Source organism: Pundamilia nyererei, unplaced genomic scaffold (assembly GCF_000239375.1).
Source record: "Pundamilia nyererei isolate P.nyererei 1_Seehausen unplaced genomic scaffold, PunNye1.0 scaffold00166, whole genome shotgun sequence".
NCBI lineage: Eukaryota > Metazoa > Chordata > Actinopteri > Cichliformes > Cichlidae > Pundamilia > Pundamilia nyererei.
Genome location: NW_005187567.1, coordinates 101,312 through 126,873, shown reverse-complemented (window position 1 = coordinate 126,873; position 25,562 = coordinate 101,312). Strand labels below are relative to the sequence as shown.

The window sequence follows — 25,562 nt, the reverse complement described above, 5'->3', positions numbered from 1 at the left end:
GATAAATCACAACATCTTGAACATCTTATCACATTCAATGAACATTACCTAGACACCTGGTCTCTACACCACTCCACAGCCCATTAGCGCCACACTCCCTCACGTGGGATCCCACCAGCGTATAGCCATGGTTACACATAAAGATCGCAGTTGCTCCGAATGTGGTCAACGTCCCCAGTTTGGTACCAAAAGGTGGGGAAGGAAGTTCCCCGCAGGAGATAACTAAATAATGAAATAAATGTGTCATTACAAAGTAACAAATTACACGTTACATAACATCGTGGTGCAAATGATCCTTTTCCATCTTTTACAAAATCTGCAAATAAAGTGGTCTGTGTCGTCAAGCCTTCATCATGATTGGTCAGTTAAATGAAGCATTACAAGACTACCATCCTAAACTTAAACATGGTACATTTTTGTTTTCCAACACAATATCTATCTGAATTTATTTCCTTCAGAAGATTTAAGCTAATTCTATCTTAATATCCTGGGAGACACAGCTTTAAAGTCACTGGCTAATTTAAACAGACACTTCTGTTACATTGCCAAATCCCTTGAAACTGCTGCAATGATAGGTAGGTCAGCTCAAACACTACCAAGAGAAATTAACAAAAACGTATCCAAATAAAGTCTTTAAACCACTGGCTTAATGTAAAATACATTTCAAATTTTAATCATTTTTTTAAACTTCTCCAGTGTACACATTTCACTTTTCCATTGGCATATCATATATTATGCAACAGTATGAAATTCTGTAGCCTACTAGAAAGTTGTCAAAGTCCCAATGTTCTGTCACAGCCTCTCTTTATGAAACAAGCAGCAAAGACGTATTGCATAGTAAGACTGTATTTGTATAGACAGTATTTCACTACTATCGGCATATACCCCACATTTAGGAAGTACAGACTGCATTCTGTTTGAAGGAGACACAGTCCCTAGACAATGTGCAGTAGTTAATATCCTCAGGCGTTTCGAAACACATACACCCCTGGTAACTAATTTCCAAAAAAGTAGAAGAAATAGATAAAACCTCACGCACAACCACACATAAAGCAGCTCCCTCTCAAATATACCAATGACAGAGGATTATCCACATGCATGCTTGCCCCTCAAAGCAGGTGAAAAGCACAGTTGTTGTTGTTTTTTTTAAACTAAACTTGGCAATTATGCTAGGAAAGTAGCTTTCTTTAATTCTTCCAAGTCTCCCCTCATTTCTTTATATCTTGCTAGGAAAATTGGAAACAGGTGCACTGATTAGAAATCATACCTGAACTACACAAACATTTATGCCATTTAAAAGGTCTTGAAAGTCAATATTTTGTATGATCACCTTTATTTTTTTTACAGTCTGAAATCTCTTAGGCAAATTTCTTATCATTTCTTTAAATAGTCTTTAGAAATGGTTTTCCAGGCTTCTTGAAGGATAATCAATTTTCACTGCCTTTTGTTCAGTTCTCTGTCAAGATGATCTCACACTGCTTCAGTAATTTTGAGGTTAGCTGACCTTTCCTGACCAAGGTGAACAAAAGCCCATTCCTCTGAAAATGGTCAGATACAAGGGGTGGACTGAAAATGGGAAAAAGTAGGCAGCCGATTTCAAAAAAAAAACTTTGAAAACTTTCAGAAAGTGTGGATAACTATTGCTCATGGCTGCTTTAAAAAATTACATGAAAGTCAAACTCCTTGGAAGAAAAGATAAAAAAATGATGGGCAGATTTTTGTAAATGTCTCTTGTTCCGGTTTTATTTTGATAGCCCTTGTCAAGTGTGCGGCCCATTCCCATTCCCTCGTTACTCCCTCGTGTATTTAACCCGTTTTTCTTTGCCCCTTGTCGTGTCGTAACCTCGTCCCTGCTGTGTGTTTCCCTCATGTGCCTGTTTAGATCCTAGCTTCTCAGTTCCAGGGTTTGTTTTCTTGTGATCCAGCTTACATTCTAGTTTTCCAGAGTTTCAGTCCTTAATTACTATGTTGAGGGCTTTTGTTTGTTTTCCGTGAGTTTTTGTTATGGTGGATTTCCCAGCAATAAAGCTGCCATTTTCAGTTAACCTCCCGTGTTGTGAGTCCTGCGTTTGGGTCCTACATCCTGCCTGCCACACAGCTGAACCGTGACAGTTTTATGTATGATCTGACTGAATAATGTTCAGTATAATTCTACTAGAGGAAATTTAGAAGGTGCACCAAATACTAATTTTATTATCATGCACTTAAGTGAGGGCATCAGCTGATTATGAGCTAAGACAGTCATAATAGTGTCTTTGTGTGTATCAGTACTTACTCTTACAGGTAGCTGGGGCATCTGACCCCTCCCAAGTTCGGTTGGCAAGGCACCGAAGAGTCCGATGCCCCGCACCTAAATAGTACCCAGTTGAGCACTCCAGCATCACCACAGAACCAAACTCTCCCAGCCTACCAGAAATTAGGCGGTAGAGCATGTGACCTGAGAGGACGTCGTCAATGCTGGGGCAGTGGACCGCTGGACAAAAAATTAATGAAATGATACAGTTATATAAAATGTAACTGAACGGCAGGTGACTTTTAATTCTTAATTAAAATCTCTGATAATGTAGTATTTGTATGAATTATAATTGTATAAATTAAAATGTATTACTTATTTATAATTCTAAACAAACTCCAAATTAATTATTGATTTAGTGGACAAAAGTTTTTTTTGAAAAATAAATGATGTGTGAGTCATCTTCTCAAAATGCATCCTGGACACTGAGAAGAGAGCTTCCAGCGAGAGGCTCTAGCTTTTTCTAGATATACCAGTGCTTACTTTTTTGTCAACTAAGACATTTACCCATCCTTATAATAAAGTTAGAAATACGTACGTAGACATCTGGAGACTGAGGCAGCATTGCTCCAGCTGCCATCCTCCAAACACATGGCATTCATCGGAACACCTGGGTCAAGGTGGTAACCATGGTTACACTGATAGGTGACCTGGCTCCCAACAGTATACTGGTAAGCATGGAAGCTGCCGTTTCCCGGTGACGGAGGTATGCCGCATGAGACAGCTACCACATAACAAAAAGAAAAGTGTTGCAGGAGGAATCCTTTACAACTGCAATTTTTTAATCCTTTTTAGCCTTTATCATTATCACTAAGAAGACTGAGAAATAATTGGTTTAAAATTTTACCTTGACAAAAAGGCGGTGGGGTATCCCACTGGAAAAGCCCATTGGAGTCTATCTTGCAGGTGGCATTGCTTGAGCCCACCAGCCTGTGACCACGATTACAAAAGTACTGAAGTCTGCTACCTGGGCGAAGTTTGGTTCGGTTGACCACACCGCCATTCAGTGGAGGATCATTAATGCTACAGTAAGCAGCTGGAGGCAGAGAAACAAAGAGTTCTCAGCGGATAGCTTAATCGACAGTCAAATTGTACAAATAATTTGATTTCCTAAGCTAAAAATAACAAACTGGCATGACAGTTTAAGAGTTTAAGAGAGTCTGAACACTTGGTGACATTAATTGTAACACTCCAGGCAATCTGAAGAAAACAAAAAGTAAATGCCATCTATTAGTGAACTTAGTGAGCATAATCCCAAAGCAAACAGAATAATCATAAACTAGAAGAAGATATTGCACTTATTCTGAATTTTTCCAAGTAGTGCAGTGTTTTGTCATCTTAGAGCAGAGTGCGAGTGTGGCAGAGCATGAATAACACTCTAAACAGTAGCTAGAACACGGCACTCAAGGGCCGCTTGGCTCTCACTTCTCTGTCTGATGTGGTCACTGCTTCACCTGATCTTGGCTCTCCTCCCTCTTGGCTTCACATTAGTGGAATGACATTCCCACTCTGATCAGGACAACAGAGTCTGTAAATCTTTCTTTCCTAGAAGTGTCATATGTCATCTGTTCCCTTTTATTCACCATTTCAGATCTTATCATCCTATCATAGCATTTCTCTGTAACATAATCATTATTCATTTAGGGTCCTCCTTTATATCTCAGTGTGTATAATTTCAATAAAGGGACACAGGCTCCATTCGGATAATATTTTATCTCAAGACCAGCACATCAGAGTATCAGTTGTTGTTTATTACTGAAGATCTCTGGAAGTGTTAGTCACAGGAAAGTTTAAAGGGTACTTCATATGATTTTCCTTTCCTTTTTTCTGTCATAGTTCCCATCAGACAATATAATGTTTGAATTGCGCATATATAAGTAAGCAGTAATAACCAGCACAGTCAGTAGAGGAAGAGTTTTTATCTTCAAACACAGGGTCATGAACCACGGAGAGACAAAAATCTATCTACAAAGTGTCAGTTCTGCTATTATTTATTTTACCAAATAGTCATCAGCTAATGAGATGCCAATAAACACAATTCTACCAAAGGTTGAGCAGATATTCCTGTGGAAGCCCAATAATATTGAGGCTTTGTGGTCAGTATCTTTTTTTGTTGTTCTCTGTTATACTCTGCCATTAGAACAGAGCTTTCTAACAGGTGACACCATCTTTTACCCTAATGTATCTACAAGCTGACTTTAAATCCAACTCTTGCCCAAGCAAATAGCTTCACCAAACCTTTAACTGCCAATTAATAGGCCAACTAACACCGATAACCTTACTGTCTTGACAAGTGGGTTTATCTAAATGCCAAATCCTTCTGAGAAGTCCAGCAATCATCCCTGCTTATTGTATCCAGCTCCATGAGTTTACTCAAAACTACAATTTTTTAAACCATTCTGACAAAGGCTGCTCTTGTCCAAGTACAGAGCAGAGAGTCCTTGACTTGGTCTTGGTCTATATCAACACTGAAATCTATTCTTACGCCTTCTTATGTGTCTACAATAATTCCATTTGTCTGTCGAATTTTCCAGAGCTTTCATTTAGACTTATTTTAACTGCTTCCACCTTGATGTTGTTATTGTGTTTTACTCTATACCATTCCTCTAACATTAACTGCATTGCATATTGAGACTTTAGCTCCATTTGTAGTAGTTTTAGCTGATGAATACATCACCTTAATTGTTTATTTGAAAAATTGGAATGGCTCTGCTCTCACATGTGCTGTGAAGACATGCTGAGACATATATTATTTATCCTACTACCACTGCTGACAACTTCTTTAAAATTTACTAACTACCATACTTGTTTACAGCCTGAACAGAATGCTCCCTTTATGCATTAAGGCAAAAACAACAAAGTAGAGAGAGCGCGAGAGAGAAAGATGGGTCAAGAATTTCCAAGTGAATCTTAACAAGTGAAACTATTAAATATATATAAAAGTGATGAGGCTATCCCAGCTTTCAGGATAGCCCGATTATAAATAGATGTCATACAATTAATAAAAATGATGCAGGGTTAATTTCACAGCCAAACAATACACTGGGTCCACAAAGAATAATAAGAAAAAAGCATGACAGTGATTATTGCAGCTTACTCCATCTGCCAACACACATTTACAGTATATACTTCTGAGGATCCTCACAGGTATAATACATTTCCTGCCCTCTAGCCATAAGCATGCCAGCGTGTGAAAGAAGAAGACATTTCTAAACATACTGTACTATAGATATGTTCAGTTTCAATTTAAAGCTCCAGATCATTAATAATGTATAGTAAGTGAAAAATCCCACCCATCATTTTTTTGTTTTCTTTAGAGATGCTGTTGTCGATGCAATAAGACACCACGGGGAAAGACAATTCTGTTACTTAAGGCTGTTTTGCAGATATAACCCAAAGACTAAAATATATCACATTTATTTTTTTCCCTTCAGTACAAAGAGCCAGGAAACAGGCCTTGTGACTTACTCCTTCTAAACCCAAATAGGATTAGTGTCACTATAAATTATTTTTTCTATGACTAAGATTGGAGGATTGTCTTTAACGAATTCTTAACAAGTTAAAATGATTAAGTGGTGAACTAGCTTACAACCCAAATCTAAAAAAGCCAACGCAACCTCACAGTTTTGGCAAGCCACTACAGATTTAATTCGCTCAATCTGACAAATTAACAAATTAGAGTTACTAATTCTCTTTTGCTCATAAGTAGCATGATGCATTCAAAAATAATGTTTTCTAAATAATCATTGCTCACCCACCTACAACCGTGATGAATTACTTTCATTATTAAGAAAAGCATTAGGGATGGTTATTCACTAAAGGAGAACAGAGCAGCTAATTTAGTAGTCAAAAACAGTTTTAACACAGGGGGTCACACAGACTTCTAGGTACTGTGTTTAAAAGCAGAATAAGAGAGCAGCCCCTTCCAGAAAACTCACATTGGAAACTGGGCATACATCTAACGCACAAGGACATTCTATTTCAATCAAATAATAATATCAATAATTCAGAAGATATCAGATGTACCTGAGTACCGTATCTTGAATCCTCTCTTGTTGGTTGCGTGGTCAGTGGACCATCGTAGATAGAGTTGGTTTGTCTTTGATGTGAAGTTCAGTTGAGAGGAATGGTTACCACTTAGCGCAACAAGCAGTGGGCTTTGTCCGGAAGATCCTAATGAAACAAGTAATTTAGTTCAGAGCCATGTACAATAAGTGATTGATTTTTATAGACGTGCCTGTTTAGACAATATGCTATTTTGTCATTTAAGTATCTGTTGCAAAGAAACGTAGTGATGATAGTAGGAAAAATGTGATAAAGTTAAACTTAGTTAAACTTAGATACGAGTCTCCATGCATATCTCCAGATGAAAAATAGCCTAAAGTAAAGCGGCAATGAAATTTCTTAGATGTGAGGTACACACAATTACCAAGTTCAAGAAGTGACTTGCTACCTCCAGATTACTTGAATGGTGTCTGCGTTTGATTTTGTTTATAAAAGACACTTTTAAATACTATAGTAGCTGAACAGCATTCTCCAAATAGTCTACTGTTCAGTAATGCTTCAATAGATTAGAAAACAACCCGGTCACTGATGCTTTCTCTGTGATGTCATTAATCTCAGAAATATCAGAGGGAGCTTACATTTGTTTTGACCACGCAAGATTAATAGAGAGAGAGAACTTGCGTGCAAATGTGTTAACCCATTTAGAGATCCAGTAAAATATGCATTTAAAAAATGTGTTTGGGTAGCTTGTTATAATGTTTATTGGTATAAAAATGAACATTTTTAACTGTCACTAGTCAAATTATTCTAATATAGCTTCATAAAGTTCTTAATATACACTGCACCAAAAGCCACAAAATTATACACAGAGCGCACTATCTACTCTGTACACAAATTTCCTGCTCCATAACCTACTTGGAAGTCCTGTGGGGTAAATTCCTAACACCCCAAATGAGAATTAAGTATTATGTATCTTATTAACGGAACTGTTGGTATTTTGAACAAGAAAACATAAATTAAAGCTGGATCTGAGTATGCGTGTGTGTGCAGATGTAACAAATGTAGGAAAGGATTGTTTACCATCAAAAATCTCCAGTTCATCAAACTGCTTCTCGCTGTGGAACATCTCCACATAGATATTGATGGTGTAACCTGAGGGGGGGGAAGCAATCATTTACTGCCAAGTGCAAATGTACTGTAACATGCAACACATAGTGTATAGCAAATGCACAAACACATGCAGAGCCGTATGCAAATGTATGCATATTTAGGCTGAAAGACCAAATGCAGACACAGAGCTCTATCAGGTTCAAGAATAAAGCAGGTTAAGGTTAAGTAAATAACACACAGCTTGAGTGTCATTTCACTCAAGCTGTGTGTTAAATTTCAAATTTTTGTCCTCGCTGTAAAGAGATCAGTCTCTTTGGTTGCATCTAAATGCAGATGGTAAGTCTTCAGTCACAAGATTATTCCAACACACATGTGTAACCCCATAGACAGACAGACAGACAGACAGGATACACACTGTACCTGGAATCATGCGCAGCAACCAGGAGCATGTCTGGCTGTTTGGATAATTGCTAGGAAACCCAGGGCTCAGTATCACACCCGAGGATGAAAACCGTTCCTCATTGGCTGGGCACTGGGCTGAAGGGGTTACCAAAAAGCCAGTTAAAGCAATCAAAAATGTAAAAAGAATTAAGAATAATAAATACAGCCTTGATTCTTGCTTTAGATGCGTGGTAGTCACGTAACAGTTTAAAATGTCAGCATATGTGAAACCTAACGGCCGCATGCCCACTGATTCATCCTTTAAAAATGGTCCATTTATTAGTCTTGAGCAAAATAACTGCAGAACTCTTTCAATCTTTCTGTATGTTGTTTGTTTCCTTAACAGGATTAAACACAAAAGGAGCGCTAGATCCTCTAAGAGAGATTTTTATTAGAATTCCTGTTATAAGAATACTGCTTTCTTTTTTTTTTTTTAATATAGAGGAAAAGGAGTTTCACATGATGGAGAAAGCCATGTGTTTCTTTAACACTCGGCTATAGAAGGAAAGAAACTCATTTTCTCAAATAATAAAAATCAATATTTTTTTGTGTGTTTCATAGAATTACCAGTTGTCTTAGCAGATCTGAACATATAACTTTTTTTTTTTTGAGGAATCTTTACTCACAAAACCAACATGCCAACAATGAACTACTGTGTTACGGAATTATTATGCCCATTGTTGGAATATATGAGAAACTGGCTAAAATAAAAAGCCGCTACATACTTTTTAGCTAATTTTCAGTTTCAATGCACAATCCTAAGACTCTCCCAGAGAGACTGACAGCATTAGAGTCAGTGTGGTTCAACTACAGCCTAACCATTAACATTTGAATACTTAAAATTTAAGTAACTTTGCCACTATGCTTCATATCAGTTTGATTTTTCGAAAAGTTGTATTACTGTGAGACTGTTTTTCAATTAGTGATTTCCTGCATTAACCTACATGAAACATGACAACTCTCTGAGAATGATGCTGAGCTTCTTTTATGCAGCTGGGTTATTGTTTTGACTCCAAATGTAATAATTACACAACAATAATTAAAGTTTTGGAGATGTGACTGGAGAAGCAACATGTCTTTTATGGAAGAGATATATTTTAGAAGCATAGAGATAGCAAGAGATAGCAAGAGATACTAAGTTGCTCATTCTGATTCTTAACATACTTATACAATGCCAGTGGAAATATTTCTGCTACTGCTAGCAGTAGTAGTAGTAGTACTAGTACATAAAATAGTGGGATAAATATAAGTAGTAATTAATTTTACACTTTTAAATAGGACTCATTTTCAAAACCATGACTCATTTTCAAGACTACGAAATAAAGGAAGCCACAACTGCCTTTAAACATCCATATAGGTTTAGTATTCACATGGGGTACCACTTAGAGCAGCTGCAGGATACATCCTGTGGCTGTGGATAGAAATTTGTCAACAAAATTGGGAGCCTAGAAAATGTGGGTGTTGACTAGGCAGGAATGATCTTTCAAAAAGACAGTTGAAGTTGAATAATGGAAAGCCAGGATCTGTCAATTCTGGAGCTTATGGCGAATTACATGTCAGGATATCTCAGCTTTTGCTGTATTGATTTTGACTTCTTATTTTAATCTGTCCCTTGTCAGTGCACAGTAAATTCTCTTCCATAGGCAAAAAAACCCAACAACAGTAACGTCTGGTTTGCTTTGTTTTTGACAGTTCCTAAAATGTGCAGAAAGCGAAGAACTACCAACCATTTTAAAAACGTATATTCTGTTTACCATATACATGCTAACCTAAGAGAAACCAACTATACACTGAGGATAATAACATATTAGGATAGATCATTTCTGTAAAATATGCCTTACCTTGACATGTTGGGGGCGGGGTTTCAAAGAGCAAATGAGAGTTGAGTTTACACATAAGCTCTGCCTTTCCAAGCAGCGTGTATCCAGGTAAACAGCGATACTTCACAATATCACCTAAAATTGGAAAATTATATTATATAACATACATATATATCATTATAAATTCTGTTAATTTATTACATGAGGCAGGCAAAGAAAAGAAAACTTTGACCATAAAATTTCAACTGATAGGTTCACAACTGTTTTTAAGAAACAACATTATTTATGACCCCAATCTAAAGGATAATAATAAGTACATAAAAGACTATATTAAATACTCTAAACAGACGCAATCGACTACTAATACAGATGACACACTGACTTTCTACAAATCTTTAAAATAATTGCCAAGTCGCAATGTATCTCTATGTATATCCCTTCAAAGAAGAGCTTCTTATTTTGTTATTACTAAAATGACTAATGTTGGAAGACTAGTCGAAAATCGCCTTTTCCTGAAATGAGTACATATTTGCATCACTGGATTTCAAGAGAAGAGGATCGCTTTACAGAAAATAAGGAGTGATGAGAGAAGGAACAACAATTTTCACAATCATCAGCCCTCTAAATGGAGCGTATTACATTAAGGCTTGAAAGAGTCTATCTTTATGAACTTTGGGGAAAAAACTCTGACATTTTATGATTTGTATTTTTTAAGAAGCGAGCACCAGATTAATGTTGCTTCTTTTGTCTTCCAAAGAAAAACAAGAAAGGTTTTCCATCTTAAAGTGTTGTAAATCTACCGGGTGATGTAATGCATGCTTCGCACTTCCAGGAGACGTATAGTGCCTCACAGCATAAGACCAATTTAAAACAGAATAAACAACCACATTATTTTCTTGAGAATGTTCAACAATTCTGGAATTTGGTAGCACATCAATAACAAAGCTAGTGCTCTCTAAGGAAATTCACTCTACAGGTTTTGTGAATGTAAAATTCACCTGCAGTCAAACAGTCTGAGAGGTTTAATATTTGTGCATATAATTACGCCAAACAAGCCCAAATTGGCTTCACTTGTGGTGGGCTCAGGTTTGGCACTTTTTTCATGTTGCTCTATACAGAGGAGGTATGAAGTATGACTATTATCACTGTTGCGTTTGTCTGCATCCTTTTAGGACTACTGTGTTTACCTACAACTTTGAATCTGAAAATAAAAGCTGATAAAAAATAAAGTAAATGTCTTCATCATCCTTGAAATAAAATAATATGCTACCAGTGAATTATTAAAAGGTTAAAAAACTCAACAGATCATTCAAAAATCAAGAAACTTTTCTACATTCATAAAAGCTCGGATGTGAAAATCTACAAAAAAAAAAAAAAATTGTTTCATATTTTGCCAGAAGAGACTGGGTTCTATTTGCCACTGGCAAGGTGCATTGATCTGGCTGGCTTTTATGAAATGTGTGATTTCTTTTCTTTTTTTTTTTAAATTACAGCCCTGTTGATCTAAAAGGTCACCATAAGCAAGCTGCTTTTCACAAATCACACACACAAAACAGGGCTGAGAGAAAAGAAAAAACTTGACAAGCAATCATTTATACCAAAATGCATGTTTATGAAAAGATTGATAGTAGTACATATAACAGGGTCCCGCCTAAAACACTATCATTTCTATGAAACATGGGGGGAAAAAGTTTGTTTCTTTACATAGGCCTGGAAAATTGCATATAAAATCAAGAGGCCTTTGTAAATAGCTTTATCCAAACCATGACCAGGTGTTTGCCTAAAAAAGTGACCTCCTTTTGTTACCTGACAGAAATGCCATTTCAGTGCAGATAAATGTCCAGTCAGCAAACAACATATACACCGGCTAGTCGTTTTGTCTAAGCATGAGGGCAGATTCTTGCCCACGTCCAACAAGGCTTTATGTGTGAGGTGGTCTACATTTTACATGACATTTGTGTGGTGGGAATATTCAAGTCTGCAGGTGCTTTGCCTGCTCTGGAACTGGCATTGACAACTCATGACCAAGGAGAAGTCGCACTCCACTCTTCAAAGATATGCTACACCCTCTGGTTTGCATCTTCGACTCATACTACACCATGATGGATCTGAAGGATTGCTGGCTTTGAAACTTTGTTTCACATTCCCCTGACCTCAACCCTATTGAACAGTTATGGCAAGCATCCCACAAGAAGTCCTTTGAACCAGGGGCTATCCAGTGAGACTGTCTTTCTAATACACTACATGGCAATTGCAACAGCTTTAAAATATTGTGTACAAAATAATTTTCTTTGCTTCTAAGACACCGATACATAGAGGTACACTGAATGGATTTTATGAACAAGTGCCTCTGTACCACTAATAAAGCAAAAGAAAAAAAATACCGTGACAGACAAGCATGGGCCTGCTATATTTAGATAATGCATTTGCAAAGTAATGTGGCAGATTAATGAAGTAATCAATCAGCAGAATAATGACCTACTACAAGCCTGATCAGGTAGTTTTTCATTTTGATCTTATGATGTACCACATTAGATAAGGCTGATGATCCTTTTTAATTCTGAAGAATGTAACAAACGATATAATTTAAAAAATCGTGCTAAATTAAGCAAATTTGTCATGCATGAATGCAGGTTCAGCCGACTTGTTATCAATAAAAGAGTTTTGCAGGTTATTCTGTTATAGTTGTTGTGTTTTTTGCAAATTTTAGCCAACATTTTTCCCCCGTATCAAACCCAATGATTATTAATCATGTCTATTACCTATTTGGAAATCCTCATCTTCATAGATCATCTCTGCATTCTCCACAACAGGGGGAGGAGGGCATTTCTTAAGACGGTACGCTAAAGAGAAGAGATGAAAAAAGGGGTTAACGTACTCACTATTGAGGAGTTGTCTTAAACACATTTACCTGGTGCAATATTACGAAAATCATGTTATTTTTCTCTTACTGTAGATCACTGCAGCACCTTTCCTTACACTTTCACCCCTCTCTAAAAATTAGACCTTGCCTATAAAAGGTAATAGGTAAAAAAACCTTATAATTTACCAGTATATGTTTAGTTTCTGTCAGCAAGATTACCAAGCTCAATTTCAAAAAGCTTGGCAGAGCATTAAAGCTCCATGTAAGGGAATTCTAATTTGGATGCATATCTAGATCACTTTCTTAAAAAACCCTAGAATAGAGCATATGATGAAAAGAAATATAAGCAATTAGCCCGACTCTCAAATCTTCATAATCCAGAGTTCCAGAAGACTCTTGGATTCAAGTGTGATTATCATCCAAACATATTTGGATCAAATTTTTTTTACTTTTGCCTTTGTACTCTACCACTGTGGATTTTACATTGAACAATCAAGATGTCAATGACTTGCAGATGTTCAGCTTTAATTTGGGTTAAGTAAAGTACCACGGGCCACAACTTATTTTACAGTCAAATTACCTGTAATGCTATAAAATAACTGCCTTTATAACTGCCTGGATAGGACTTGTTTTTATAAACTCCCCTGACAAAATGAAGATAGTATATGAATATATTTTTCCTTAGAACAAACTCTTAGATTTAGTTATAGGCTATTTGACTAAAATAAGTGCACTTTGCTCAGAGGCTGGTCACATTTCACCAAAATGAAACTAGGGTTTCAAATGTCTTCCATATGTCTATCAATTTTTTAATCTACTATTCCAACTAGGGTCAAAGGGGACTATTCCATCAGATAATGGCTGAGAGGCAGGGTTCACCATGCACAGGTCACTCATTAATCATGGCTAGCAAACTGACAGAAAACCATTTATGCTCATATGCATACCTACAGTCAATTTAGAATCACCCATTGCCTAACATGCATATCTTTGAACTGTTGGAGGAAAAGAAGAACCCACAGTTATGCCTTTGTTGAAGTAAAAACATAACATGAGATAGTAAACTAACACAATTTAAAAAATAATAATAATAGTAAGAAGTAATAGAAACTAATGAAAAAGAGTCAAATAAAGACAGCCCGGTAGTTGTTTAATCTTGAAAGGCCTATGACTTAATGTTACGAAGCTATTCACTGTTAATTCTAAGACTACAACAAAATGTAGATAACATGTAGAAATAAGCCATTTGCTTTAAATTACCATGGAAGTTCAGAATGAAGAAGCCTCCAGTTGAAAAGTCTGAATGAAAGCGAATCAGGACCTTCGGGCTAGTACTGTAGGCTGTCTCTAGTGCAGTGTTACCACTGAAAACTCCCAGCTGAGGACTGGATGTATCTGGGCCGTCCCTAAATAGAAAGAGAGCAACAGTTGATGGGAAAGCTCAAGACATGGATACATTAAAAACTATTGACCGGCAAGAAGAGGAACCAAGTGTCACATTGCACATGCTGAAAGGTAACACAGTTTGAACTATGGTGAATTAGTTTCACTCCTTGTATTAATGATTCTTAATATAGCGCATGTGAAGTTCATATTCTGTTCAAAATTTGTTGTTACAAAATCACATTTTTAGATGATTAGTAGTAGTAGGTAGTTTAGTTGTTTGTTTTGTATTCAGCTGCTAGAGCACTGACATGCCTGCAAAAATTGATCCACACCTCATCTCAATATATATTTTTATAAATGTAGAATTACCTACAAAAGTACATTTAAGATAAGATAAGATAGAACTTTATTAATCCCTCGGGCGGGTTCCTCTGGGAAATTCGGTTTCCAAAAAGCACAGCACCGACAGAAGTTAGTTAGTTATATATATATATATATACACACACACACACATATGTATACATATATATATATAAATACAGAGACAAATATAAATAAAATATACGAAGGGGATAAATAGGATAAATAGGAATAAAAATAAAAATACAAGTGAATTGCACATTTGTTGATTCCCATTGAAGAAAATACATTTAGTGATGAACTTTTTAAAGGGCTACATCCAGTCAATATAAAAAAAAAAGTGTAATATGTCACCACTGTGTACATGTTTCTGCTGCATCTCCAAAGAAGGGCAAGGACTTAAAATCACTTTCAAACTGTTATGAATTGCTAGTTGTAGAGTGATTTCCTTCTGCTGACTGTATTTAAACAAATGAAACAAAAAACAGAATTTGGTAATAACATAAAACATATGTGTCTGGAATGTCCACATTAGTCTACTAAAGTGGCTGCAAGAATATTTTTTTCTTCTTTTCTTTGTTTTTATCGCCCATTTCAAACAAGTTCGTTGAACAAAACCCACAGATTAAAGGCTTAACTTCACTCATTAAATATTGAATGTTGTTGAAAGGTTACATTTTCTAACACTCCTAAATGCCCAGTTTTAGGTTTTTAATGAACATGCCATTGGATTAAACAAGGGTTTTAAAATTTTAATTCATGAAGAGTGCCTGGGATCTCTTGGCTCCTCAATAATTCAAGGTCTTCTGAAGGTGTTGGAGCTCATTTGGAAGATCAAAATGTGCTATATGGGTCATTTGAATTAAAACTGTTAGAATTTCTAGACTCTATTTTTACTCACTGAAAAACACACAAACCCAATAGCAATAACTTTCTTAGCCCAAAAGACATTTTCTCTCCTATTTATTAACACATGGATGTATTTCAGAGCTCTATTTATAATTTATAATTGAAAAAGGGCAAAAAGTCTGAAACTGTAGAGAAAAAAGTTTTGCTAGTGACATTTAATTCGGTGAATCAAAAGAAAACTATACATCTATAAAAGCAATTTAATAAAGCTGGTAATGCAAAGTCAAATACTTATGTGAAGAAGACCAAAAAACCCCACTTGGTGTAACAACATGGTCGGGAACAAAGAATAAGAAGCTCTGCCACATATTCTAAGTAAGCATTGCTTTTGGAAATGAAGGTTAAAAAATACAATAAATCAGATTTATTAAGAGTTTGCACTGCTCATCTGCTGTGCACTTTGTAATACGTGTGACTGACAAAATTACAGTGCAGCCGAGAAAAGGATGGTATTGAGAAGATATGTAATTAGAGTGACAGGGGCTGACATGATTTAGCACCTAACAAATCCAAATGGCACATCAGATTTGGAGTCACTGGAGCTGGGCTGGAGCCTACCCCAGCTGTCACTGTGGGGAAAGGTAGGGTACACCTTGGACAGCACAGGCCACCCGTCCATTGCAGGGCTAACACAGAAAGACAGACAGCCACGCATGCTCACATTCAAACACATGCATGCCTTTGGACTGTGGAAGGCAAGCAAGCACAGGGATTCTATCCCAAGGGCTTTTTTACTGCGAGGTGACAGTGTTGATCACTGCACCCCTCCATCAATCATCACTCATCCATCATTCTGCACCTCTGCATTGTATTAGTAAGAAATAAAAACAGGAGCCAGGACCAGTGCCAGGACCAGTTTGGCTAATGAGAGTACGGTGGCTATTACTCTGTTTTTGTTTGGCTTCATTTAGAGAGTAGGCAGTTACTGTTCCAAAAATATCAACCTAGTTACAATCTGCGGCCAAATATGTCTTCTATCAATTTGAGGTGGGGGAAAAAAGGAGAAACAAACAGCTCGACAAATTAATTGTAATGTGGCTTGATTACACTGAATAAAGGCATGTGGCTCCAGAAGACATTAGACATTTGTCATTGTGCATGATAATTAGATGTGGGTAGATGAAGCACTTGTGGATATTCAAACCATCAAAGCTTCATTTTTTCATGGTTATGTTTTTCAGAAACCATACTTGTTTGTCTTCAAAGGCACACGAAGCATAATAATACACGGGAAGAATTTTACACATGATGATGAACAGAAGAGGGAGGTGATGTAATATTTGTGCATAATCATATTATAGCTATTTCAGCATAATTTCAAAATAAGTTTAAATAACTCATTTTCGATTGATGTTGGGGTTGTTACTCAAAAAAGGTAATTTATTACACATTACTCATAACTTAAAAGTAATACAGTACATTACTTAATTGCTTAAGTACCGTAAAATGGCCTTGCCACATAATTACCAGCAATATAAAGCTATAGGCCACATTCCTACACAACAGCACAAATTCCTTCCCCAATATGGACACATATGCGATCTTACTTTTAGGTAAGAACAGAAAGCAGAAAACACAAAGCAAAATTGAAAAACAGCCCAAACTTCAAAATAACTTCAAAGCGATCTCCACAGTGATTTTACTTTAGAAACATGAACAGGGAGAAACAGAGGCTGGATGCCTGACTACTTATCTCTGCTTCTGACCTCCTGTTGACCTCCCTTTCCCATTCGTCAACCGAGATTTGTTGTATGTAATGTGTTACTGTAACCTCATTACATTTTTCAGTAATGTAGTAAGTACTGTAAGATGTTACCATACTAAATTCTGTAATTACATTACAGTTACAGTCATGTCGACACTTGCGTTACAATGGTTCCTCAGTTATCTGCACGCCAGGCAGATAGAAAAGAAAACAGAAAAACCTCAAAAGTTGTTTTTGTTGTAAAGTGGAATGTGCATCCAGGACTGAAACGGCCCCCTTCTAACAGAACGTCTGCTCTTTGCAAGCGTGTGCACAGACAACATGCTAATGCAAAGCTAGGCCAAGAATCCAGACTGATGTTAAAGCAGATGTTGCATGCTGACTCCAGCCCAGCAGCCACACCCTGATCTTCAGAATACTTTCAAAGGGCAGTTTGGAAAGGAGCTGTTTTGTGGTGAGGGCATTTTACAGTTTAGGATATCTGGAGATTCCAGGTGCAAAATGATGATTACATTCTGAAGCCAGGTTATTATCTTAATCTTTCTAGATATCATTTCAGTTTATAACATTTCAGACGTTATAACATTTCAGAATCCACTTCCCACCCCCGAGCATATCAAAATATTGCATTGATATTGATTGAATGCTGATAATGTATAATTATTATTCTGAGCTGAGAATAAAATCTGAATTATTTACCGACAGTATTCTAAATTTCATTCTCATCCACCACAGGGATATATTGAATGTGACACAAAGCATCTAAAATGCATAAAATATTGCAGTATTATTTTTTTTAAAGTATATAAAGAAATACTGCTTTTTTTTATTGAGTGACCAGCACCATTAACTACTGTACTGTGTTGCTCTGATGTTAGATCTGATGCCCACTGTTAGCAGTGGTATTTGGCATACAGCCAAACACAACAAGTGGAAGACCACAGAGGCTGTTTGGCTTTAGTCCCTGACATCTGGATGCAGCTGCTGTCACATAAACCCCAGGGGTGTACAGGACAGAAACCAGCAAACACGGATCACTGCGATATGATGCAAACACACCAAGATAAAGAGCATTCAAAAGACATTTGTAACAAGTTTGAGTAATGACAGGCCAAAACAGGGGAAAAGGAAATCAGCGTGACTGCAAAGAGCAGCCAGTAGTAATTAACGATCACATCAGTGCAAGTGCATTCTGGGGGTTTTCGTGCGTAACAGGTAGATCTCTGACTTAACTATAAATGCAACTGGTGATTGTGAGCTTCTACTAACGGCAGCAATTTGTTGCTCAGTCTGAATCAAAGAAACGTTCTGTGAATGCACCACTCCCAAGTCCAATTTTGGCCATTTCATTAGCATTTATACTGTACTATTTACTACGTAAAAAGGACATTTTTTGAAAGCCCTTTCATTTTCAGTACAGTAATTTCTTTTAAACTGAGAGCAAGTTTGTTTTTTCATATTTAGTGTGACCCGTTTTCAGCAGCACAAACATTGTCTTATTACACTTTCTATCCGACTGAATTAGAGCATCCAAGTAGTCCCAAATCATTATAAAACCTGTGGCTGCGATCTTATGCTCTTATGAGTTCAATTAGATAACGTCAGTTATCCTGTTTTATTAACAGTTCACCGCTGATGCATATAATTAAAAGTATTTCAAATACAAACTCCATCATTAAAGAAAAAAATTCAGCAGGCCTGAGTTCATATAGTAAATTTAATGTAGTCTGGTAATTCACTGTAAAACCCACTGTTCCTGTTAAATCGCTTCAATTTTCCACATGAAAAGCATATTCGTTTTTGTCTGGGTAAGTCGAAAAGTCAAAAAGAATATTAAGGAAGAAACATTTTTATAAGAGGATGTTTGAAGTGATAAGTATTAATGCCAGTAGACTCTATTTACATGCATATAATGCAGTAGACCTTTGGATTAGGTGCTCCTAAGCTGTCTAAGACCCTGGAAGGTAGATAGCATCCCACTGGGTATGAGAAAAGCACTGTGCTCCTCAGTGTCAGCCCCAGGTCACTTCCAAATATATTCATGTGTCTGAGATATAGCTACATTGAGCTATTATGTGTGAACTAATCTCAAATAACCGAGTTCTTTTGGTTCCCTACAATCTATGAATGTGATTTTATAATTTTGTTCCCTGTGAAATGTGCCAAAAACACATAAATCACTGAAATCAATTTGCAACTGCAAAATAATTCAACATAACGCCTCTCCATAGCAGAATCCATGGTTCTTTTAGCTGGCGAGATTGAAAGCGAGTAGTCACCCACTGTAAATGTATTACTTTCCCACCGCCTACATTTCTGATGCTTGCTCCCTAGAGCTTGACTCTAGAGCCTGAAATGTAAAGCCTGACCTCACCTAAGCACCAAGTATAGCTAAAACCAAATTAATTTCCTTCCTCATAAATCTACTGTTTAAATCTACTGTTATTATTCAGGAAAATTAATGCATATTAGGTGAAATTTTCTCTTGACCCAGGCGCTTCAGATCCAGCTGAGTCTTGTTAGATTTGTGAACCCAGCTCTGCCACTCTTTTCATTACATTTCCCACTCCCAACTGAATCTCATGATTACTTCCAGAGTTCCCGAGCCCTCTCTGAGTCTGCGTATGGCCTTGGTACTGAGTTAGATTGAATTGGTCAGTGGTCCCATTGTAAATGCATTGCTCTCATACACCCCGTATTACACTTACCTCCACACTGAATCCTATTATTACTGCTGAAGAGTCTGCGTATGCATTACATAGCACAATGTATGTGTGCGTATGTACTTTATTATCTAGGTTATAGTGTATGGTCTCTGCATATGAACATATACGATAAAGTTTGTGTATAATTAACGTTAGAGAAAATAGAAAAGTAAAAATGAATAAAAGATGATCAATACCAGGGATAAAATTCAATATATAGCCCTAAAATATGAGGAGAATGTGTGAATGTGTGTGAGACAGACAACTGAATGCATAATCTTAGTAAAAGTTGATACATTTTTGGTGTATTCTCATTAATGTGCAGAGAGTAGACAGAGTGAAACTACACTCAAGACTTACCCATCAATGATTCAATCCCTGCATGCATGAGACATTAAATAACACTTCTTCATTTCTGCGTGTGTAGTATATGTCTGCGTGTGTTTTTATGAATATTAAGCCATAACTGTACCCAGACTTACCAGACAGCAATGTAATCGGTGACGGGTTCTGTCTGCAGTAAGGTAAAATTTATATAAACTCCATGTCCGTGGGGAACAGTGATGAGCCAGCTGCAATCTTGGGAGTTTGGATATTCATTTGGGTACTGAGGTGAGTAGATGGTCCCATTTTCAGCTGTGACATTATAGCCACAAGGAGCTGTAAAAAGCAGAATTATAACATAATTTTCACTTTTTCTAAAATGCTAAAAAACTGAAGTCAAGAATGACTGCTGAACAGCAAACACTGAGGAATGTAATTAATAGTCTGGAACAAGAAGCGACAGAAGTGACAGAATAATAATTTTACAAATAATTTATCCAGTAAATGTTCCAAGTGACATAAGTGACTTACTAATTAATTGTTTACAATGTCAACTTGTGATACCGGTGAAAGAAAAAAAGTTTTCATTTTCTAAATGTCTACATTAGAAATTGCAACTGCTTGTTTGGTAAGGGTGTAACAGCATGAAATAAACTTTCTACTATACGACCTCCACATTTTAAATACATCTTTATTTTTAAAACCAATTTAAAAGTATTTATATTTTCCAAAATACTAATATATCAAGAAGCTATGACTTATTCTTACCCTCACATCGTGGAAATGGGTGGTTCCACTTCCGGTTGATACCATGCAGGCATGTTAGCACTGTGTGTCCAATCAAAACATAACCAGGGTAGCACTGAAAAGTTATAGATTGCCCAGCGCTGTAATCATTGTTGATGATGTCACCGTTTGCAAAAGGAAATGGATCATGGCAGTTTTGAAGTTGGTAGCCTACAGATAGAGATAAGAGATATATGTGAGGTAGGTAGAGATATGTGAAGCTGGGGAAGAAAAAAGTCATTTATTTTTCCAAGTTTCTTACATTTTTAAAATTTTCTGTCTACCGCTAATGGATTTGAGGTAAACTGAAAAGAATCTCTGACCCACAGAGACAACAAGTAATAGCTAATGCAGCAACATCAATAGATGTTATCTCCTCCTACACAGTTATCGGGCAAAGGTATACACGGCATGCTAGCACTTGCCTGAGGAAATGTCAGTACCACAGGTATATTTAGGGCAGTTCTCACTCTGCGTGAGTGTCATGGCAAGTCAAGCTCCTTCATTAAATGTGCCGCTGACAGAGAGCAGAGGTGGCTGATATCGGAATCCCAATTGTTACAAAAGGCTAGAGAGAAAGGCAGCACCTAAAAACACTAGAACAAGCATTCAGCACCTGGTCAATACAAATTGTGTCTGCTGCACTAGACAGCATCCACAATGCAGATTGTGCAAAATGCTCTTGGGTGTGGTCTATGCTGGTAGCAGCAGGCTGTACAAGGTAGGAAAGAATGGCTTAACATGCATTTGAGGGGCGGGATGTTCACAGTGCAAGACCTCAAGTCCAAGCAGGACATGCAACAAATAATACAGCTGATCCTAGCTAAACAAAAGCTAATAAGGTTAACAGATCATTGCAGAAATAGAACAGAAGAGACAGAAAGATGTGATAGACGCAGATCTCTCATAAGAGAGCAACAATGAGATGAGTGAATATGAAAGGATATGACACCACAGAAATTCATGGAGGTAATAAAGAACTATGGTGATTGTGGAAAATGAAGGCCAAAAGATGTGCACTTGGAAGGAGTATTACTCGCAGCAATGGAACTACAGCCAAGAATGTGGTTCCAGCAGATTCCCAGGGCAACATTTAAACTTTCTAAGTACAAAAGTGTACTTAAAAGGTGCAGCAATGTCAGCGTGCCAAAACCTAAAACTGGAATAAGAACTCCCTTAAGCTTTTATAAGCGACATTTGAGTTGAAATGTGTGTGTATGTATTCACACTGATTTTTTTGGCATAGAGTGCTTATCCAACTCAGCTTTTAATAATTTGCTTGCAGCTATTAAGCCTTTTTAACTGTAAACATGTTATGCCCTTGAATACAAAACCAGAGTGTGTACGTAATATTGAGAAAGCATGCACCGAGGTTGCAGGTGGTGTTGTGGACCTCTGTCTGCATTGCATCTTCTCATCAAAGAACTGTTAAAAAAAGCATCTGGTGCAACTCCACGTGAGGAGGCTTGTCTGCATCCTCTACAAACAACAGCGGGATAACAGTGATACTGACTACAGTGCTAGAGGACTTCCAAATCGGAGGAAAAAAGGGAACTCACATTCATGCGCACATGATTTTGAGTTTGCTTATTTGAAATTGAATAAGCCTTGTTCTAGTTATGCTGGCATATAGGCCCACAGTGCATCTCTTGTGTCTTTGAAGTGAAGCACTTAGGGCTACAAGTAAAGCCTGCTGGACAAGATGCCAGTCTCTCACAGGGGCTTACTAACAATCCATCATTTTTAATGATGAGAGGAAAGCCATGAGGTTTTTAAGTCTTTAGCATGACTCATTCATGGATCAAAGCTCAAAACCTCATAGCAATACTTTCTTTCTTGGAGTTGTGAAAGCTTTGCACTGTGGCTACTAGGTTTGGGATATTAATTTATTCAGAGCATTTGAGCAGACCATTTTTATGAATCATTGCATTGAATAAATTTGGACAAACTAAACAATGGGACTCATTTCAACACAGGTCTGTTATCATAGTGACCCTTGAGGGACTGTAGATGCCTGCAATAATAATTCAGGGTCTGATATCTGTAAAGACTGTATTGACTAAAAAAACCCCAAAACAAAACAAACAAACAAAAGAGATCTAAAAAGAGAAAAACCACCCATCAACTCACCCTGATAGGTCAGTTTGAATCCTGGCCGGTTCTCTGAGTGGTCACTGTAGAAGTGGATGATCGTCAGGTGGGTAGTGCTCAGTAAAGGGGGTGGGAGCTGTGAGCCAGTAAACTGACCAATAAGGGATGAGCTGTGCTGTGGACCAGCCCTGACTTCTAGGAAGTCATGGTTGTCTTCTGAAGAGAAGTTTTGGAACTGAATATGAGCTCCTGTAATGCAAATTATAAAGACACATGCTATAAACGACTATATAAAAGACCTGATAGTACATTATTTCAATACTAAGAAGAACTTTACTTTACTTGCATAATGTGCACACAGCATACACACATGGTGCACGTTTACTAATCGAGTGCAGTACGTTTACATGGTTTGAAATATTTTTTGTCTATTTTCACTGCAATATTTTTTGACTATTTTATTGTGTTTTTTGTACATGATAACTTGCATCAAAAATACAACTGTACATTTATTGCCCAGGTTTTCTTTTTGTTTATTTACATAATCTATTACACTTTTTGCAAATGTATATCATACACACAAAATAATAAATACTACGTCCCCCTAAAATTTCCAGTTCCTGTATTTACCAGCACATAGCAAACAAATATATAGATATAAATCTGCTGCAGATTCTGTGCTACAAACAACTTAGCCAGCAGATGTACTGAAAGTGACACCTATTTTTTAGGAATGCTCTTACATCCATACTACTTACCATATCCAGTTGGCAGGGTGATTTGCCAGGTGCAGTCCAGGTTGCCGGGGTAGTTGCCAGGGAAACCTGGACTAAGGATGACACCACTCATTTCAGTCAGCACTCCACCACAACGAGCTGAAACCACAGGGAAAACAAACACACTGTTAACACTGAACAACGTAGTTTAAAGATCACTGCTTCGACAGTGAAGTTCAAGTGATGTGTTGTTCACAAAATTCTGTAAATTCATCAGCCGCAGTGGTGAATAATACATATCTTTTTAAGTAAGAGCCTTGTTATGGCATCCTTTTCTATAGACATTTTTGGACATAAAAGGGTTGATGCAAATATCTCTTACAGAAATAGGTAAAGCAGGTCTGGAAAGCTGGTCCTGACATGTCAAGTCGAGTTTAACTGGAACTGGCTTCTGAGATCTTTTACCAAGGACTGAATTATTTAAGTCTCCATGCAAACATCAAGGTTACACAACACTATTGCATAAAGGGTACAAATAACACACACACACATACACACACACATAAGTAAACATATCCAGTGTGCCTGAGTACTTATGTCACTTTGATACACCAGTAGAACATATTTTCTTCCAAACTGAATCGCTCACTCGTAACACAATTTAGCCAGCGGTGCAGTGTATTTGCATTTGAGCGCGTTACCTATGCATAGAGGGGGTGGGTAGTTCCATCGACGCACTGTCCCGGGCATGCAGGAAATGTGAGAGTGACCCTGAAAGTAATCACACAGTGGTTAAACTTGTTAAAAAATATGTAAGTGTAAGGAATGCTGATATATCTTCACCAGGTAACTGTATTCTTTTTCCTTTTTTTGTAAAAAGAAAAAAAAAGTTTTTTTAAAGGAAGTGGAAGCAAAGGCATAACAATCGCATTTTTCAAAACCGGAAAATTCATATTTAATAAGCATCTAATGTTTTAATACTCCTAAATAAATACATGAGAACCCATGACCTACTATATGACACCAGGGTAAAAATATTTTTGAACATTTGTCTAATGGTCAGTTTGTGTGAGTGTGTTCATTACCTGCAGAGTGTAACCAGGTTCACAACTGAATGCCACCACCTCATTGACCATATATCTGTCTCCAGTTTTAATTCCATTAGCTGGGATCATTGGTTCTGGACAAGTGGTAAGTCCAACCGCTGTAACAATCAATGAAATGAACAAAACTGTTATTTCGTCTTCTCGCTCTCTGGGTCCATTCATGTGTTTTGGACTTGAGCACACAGAAATAAAATGTAAAAGTGATGTTGTCATCAGTTCTAAAAGTTTTACGCAGACATGGAAAATCAATGTTTGTCCTTATAGTCGTTCATCTTATGGCCAACTAAAATCGTTTTATTTTCCCTGTGCTCTCTGCTAAGCTTCAACTGCAGTATCTCCAGGAAGCCTTTCCTGTCTTCCTCATTCACCTGTATGTGACCTTTATCTTGACATGAACAAACTGATTATAAAACAACATCACAACAAACACACAAGTTTACCCAAGTTTATAAGTTGTTTGTATACCCCAAAATAGTGTGTCTGAGCAGGCTGGCTTTTTATAATTATAGAGATTAATTTGATGGATATATAATTCACAAGATTAAGTCACAAAAGCTCTAATGTCTTTTTGTCATACACAAAAGCTCATTTTAGAATTGACAGCTAGTACAATGATAAAGCCTGAACTTTTTCGATGTCGACAGCAGCTTCTGAGACGTGCTTAAAAATATGTGAAGGTAACACAATGACTTTTGGTTATGTATTCCCAACACAATAAAGGTTAAACACATCCTTAATAAGTTTGACAGCAGCAGGCCCTTATCAAATAGCATCGGTAGGAGTGTATCTGTGTGTGTGTGTGCGTGTGTGTGCGTCAGTGCAGACATTTGAGGAAACTTCCGCAGGAGCCTGCCCCAGAGCGGTTACCATGGCAACAAAGGGGTGGGAGAGGGATAGAGAGCAAAAGAAGAGGAGACAGAGGGGTGAATGTTTGTATGTGTG

The 25,562-nt window shown here is 37.1% G+C and overlaps 1 protein-coding gene across 1 annotated transcript in view; it reads right to left on the bottom strand.

Moving 5' to 3' along the window:
- The window catches only part of LOC102194574 (CUB and sushi domain-containing protein 1), a 157,282-nt gene that overhangs the window by 36,121 nt on the left and 95,599 nt on the right, over positions 1 to 25,562 (bottom strand). Inside the window, exons 31-46 of the mRNA XM_005745789.1 lie at positions 24,600 to 24,718; positions 24,216 to 24,285; positions 23,557 to 23,673; positions 22,838 to 23,047; positions 20,690 to 20,878; positions 20,080 to 20,257; positions 13,793 to 13,938; positions 12,432 to 12,512; positions 9,691 to 9,804; positions 7,829 to 7,945; positions 7,379 to 7,450; positions 6,320 to 6,466; positions 3,141 to 3,329; positions 2,832 to 3,017; positions 2,276 to 2,473; positions 49 to 222 (exon numbers count right to left, since the gene is read on the bottom strand). Coding sequence (XP_005745846.1) covers positions 49 to 222; positions 2,276 to 2,473; positions 2,832 to 3,017; positions 3,141 to 3,329; positions 6,320 to 6,466; positions 7,379 to 7,450; positions 7,829 to 7,945; positions 9,691 to 9,804; positions 12,432 to 12,512; positions 13,793 to 13,938; positions 20,080 to 20,257; positions 20,690 to 20,878; positions 22,838 to 23,047; positions 23,557 to 23,673; positions 24,216 to 24,285; positions 24,600 to 24,718 — 2,307 coding nt within the window. The remainder of the gene's footprint in view (positions 1 to 48; positions 223 to 2,275; positions 2,474 to 2,831; positions 3,018 to 3,140; positions 3,330 to 6,319; positions 6,467 to 7,378; positions 7,451 to 7,828; positions 7,946 to 9,690; positions 9,805 to 12,431; positions 12,513 to 13,792; positions 13,939 to 20,079; positions 20,258 to 20,689; positions 20,879 to 22,837; positions 23,048 to 23,556; positions 23,674 to 24,215; positions 24,286 to 24,599; positions 24,719 to 25,562) is intronic.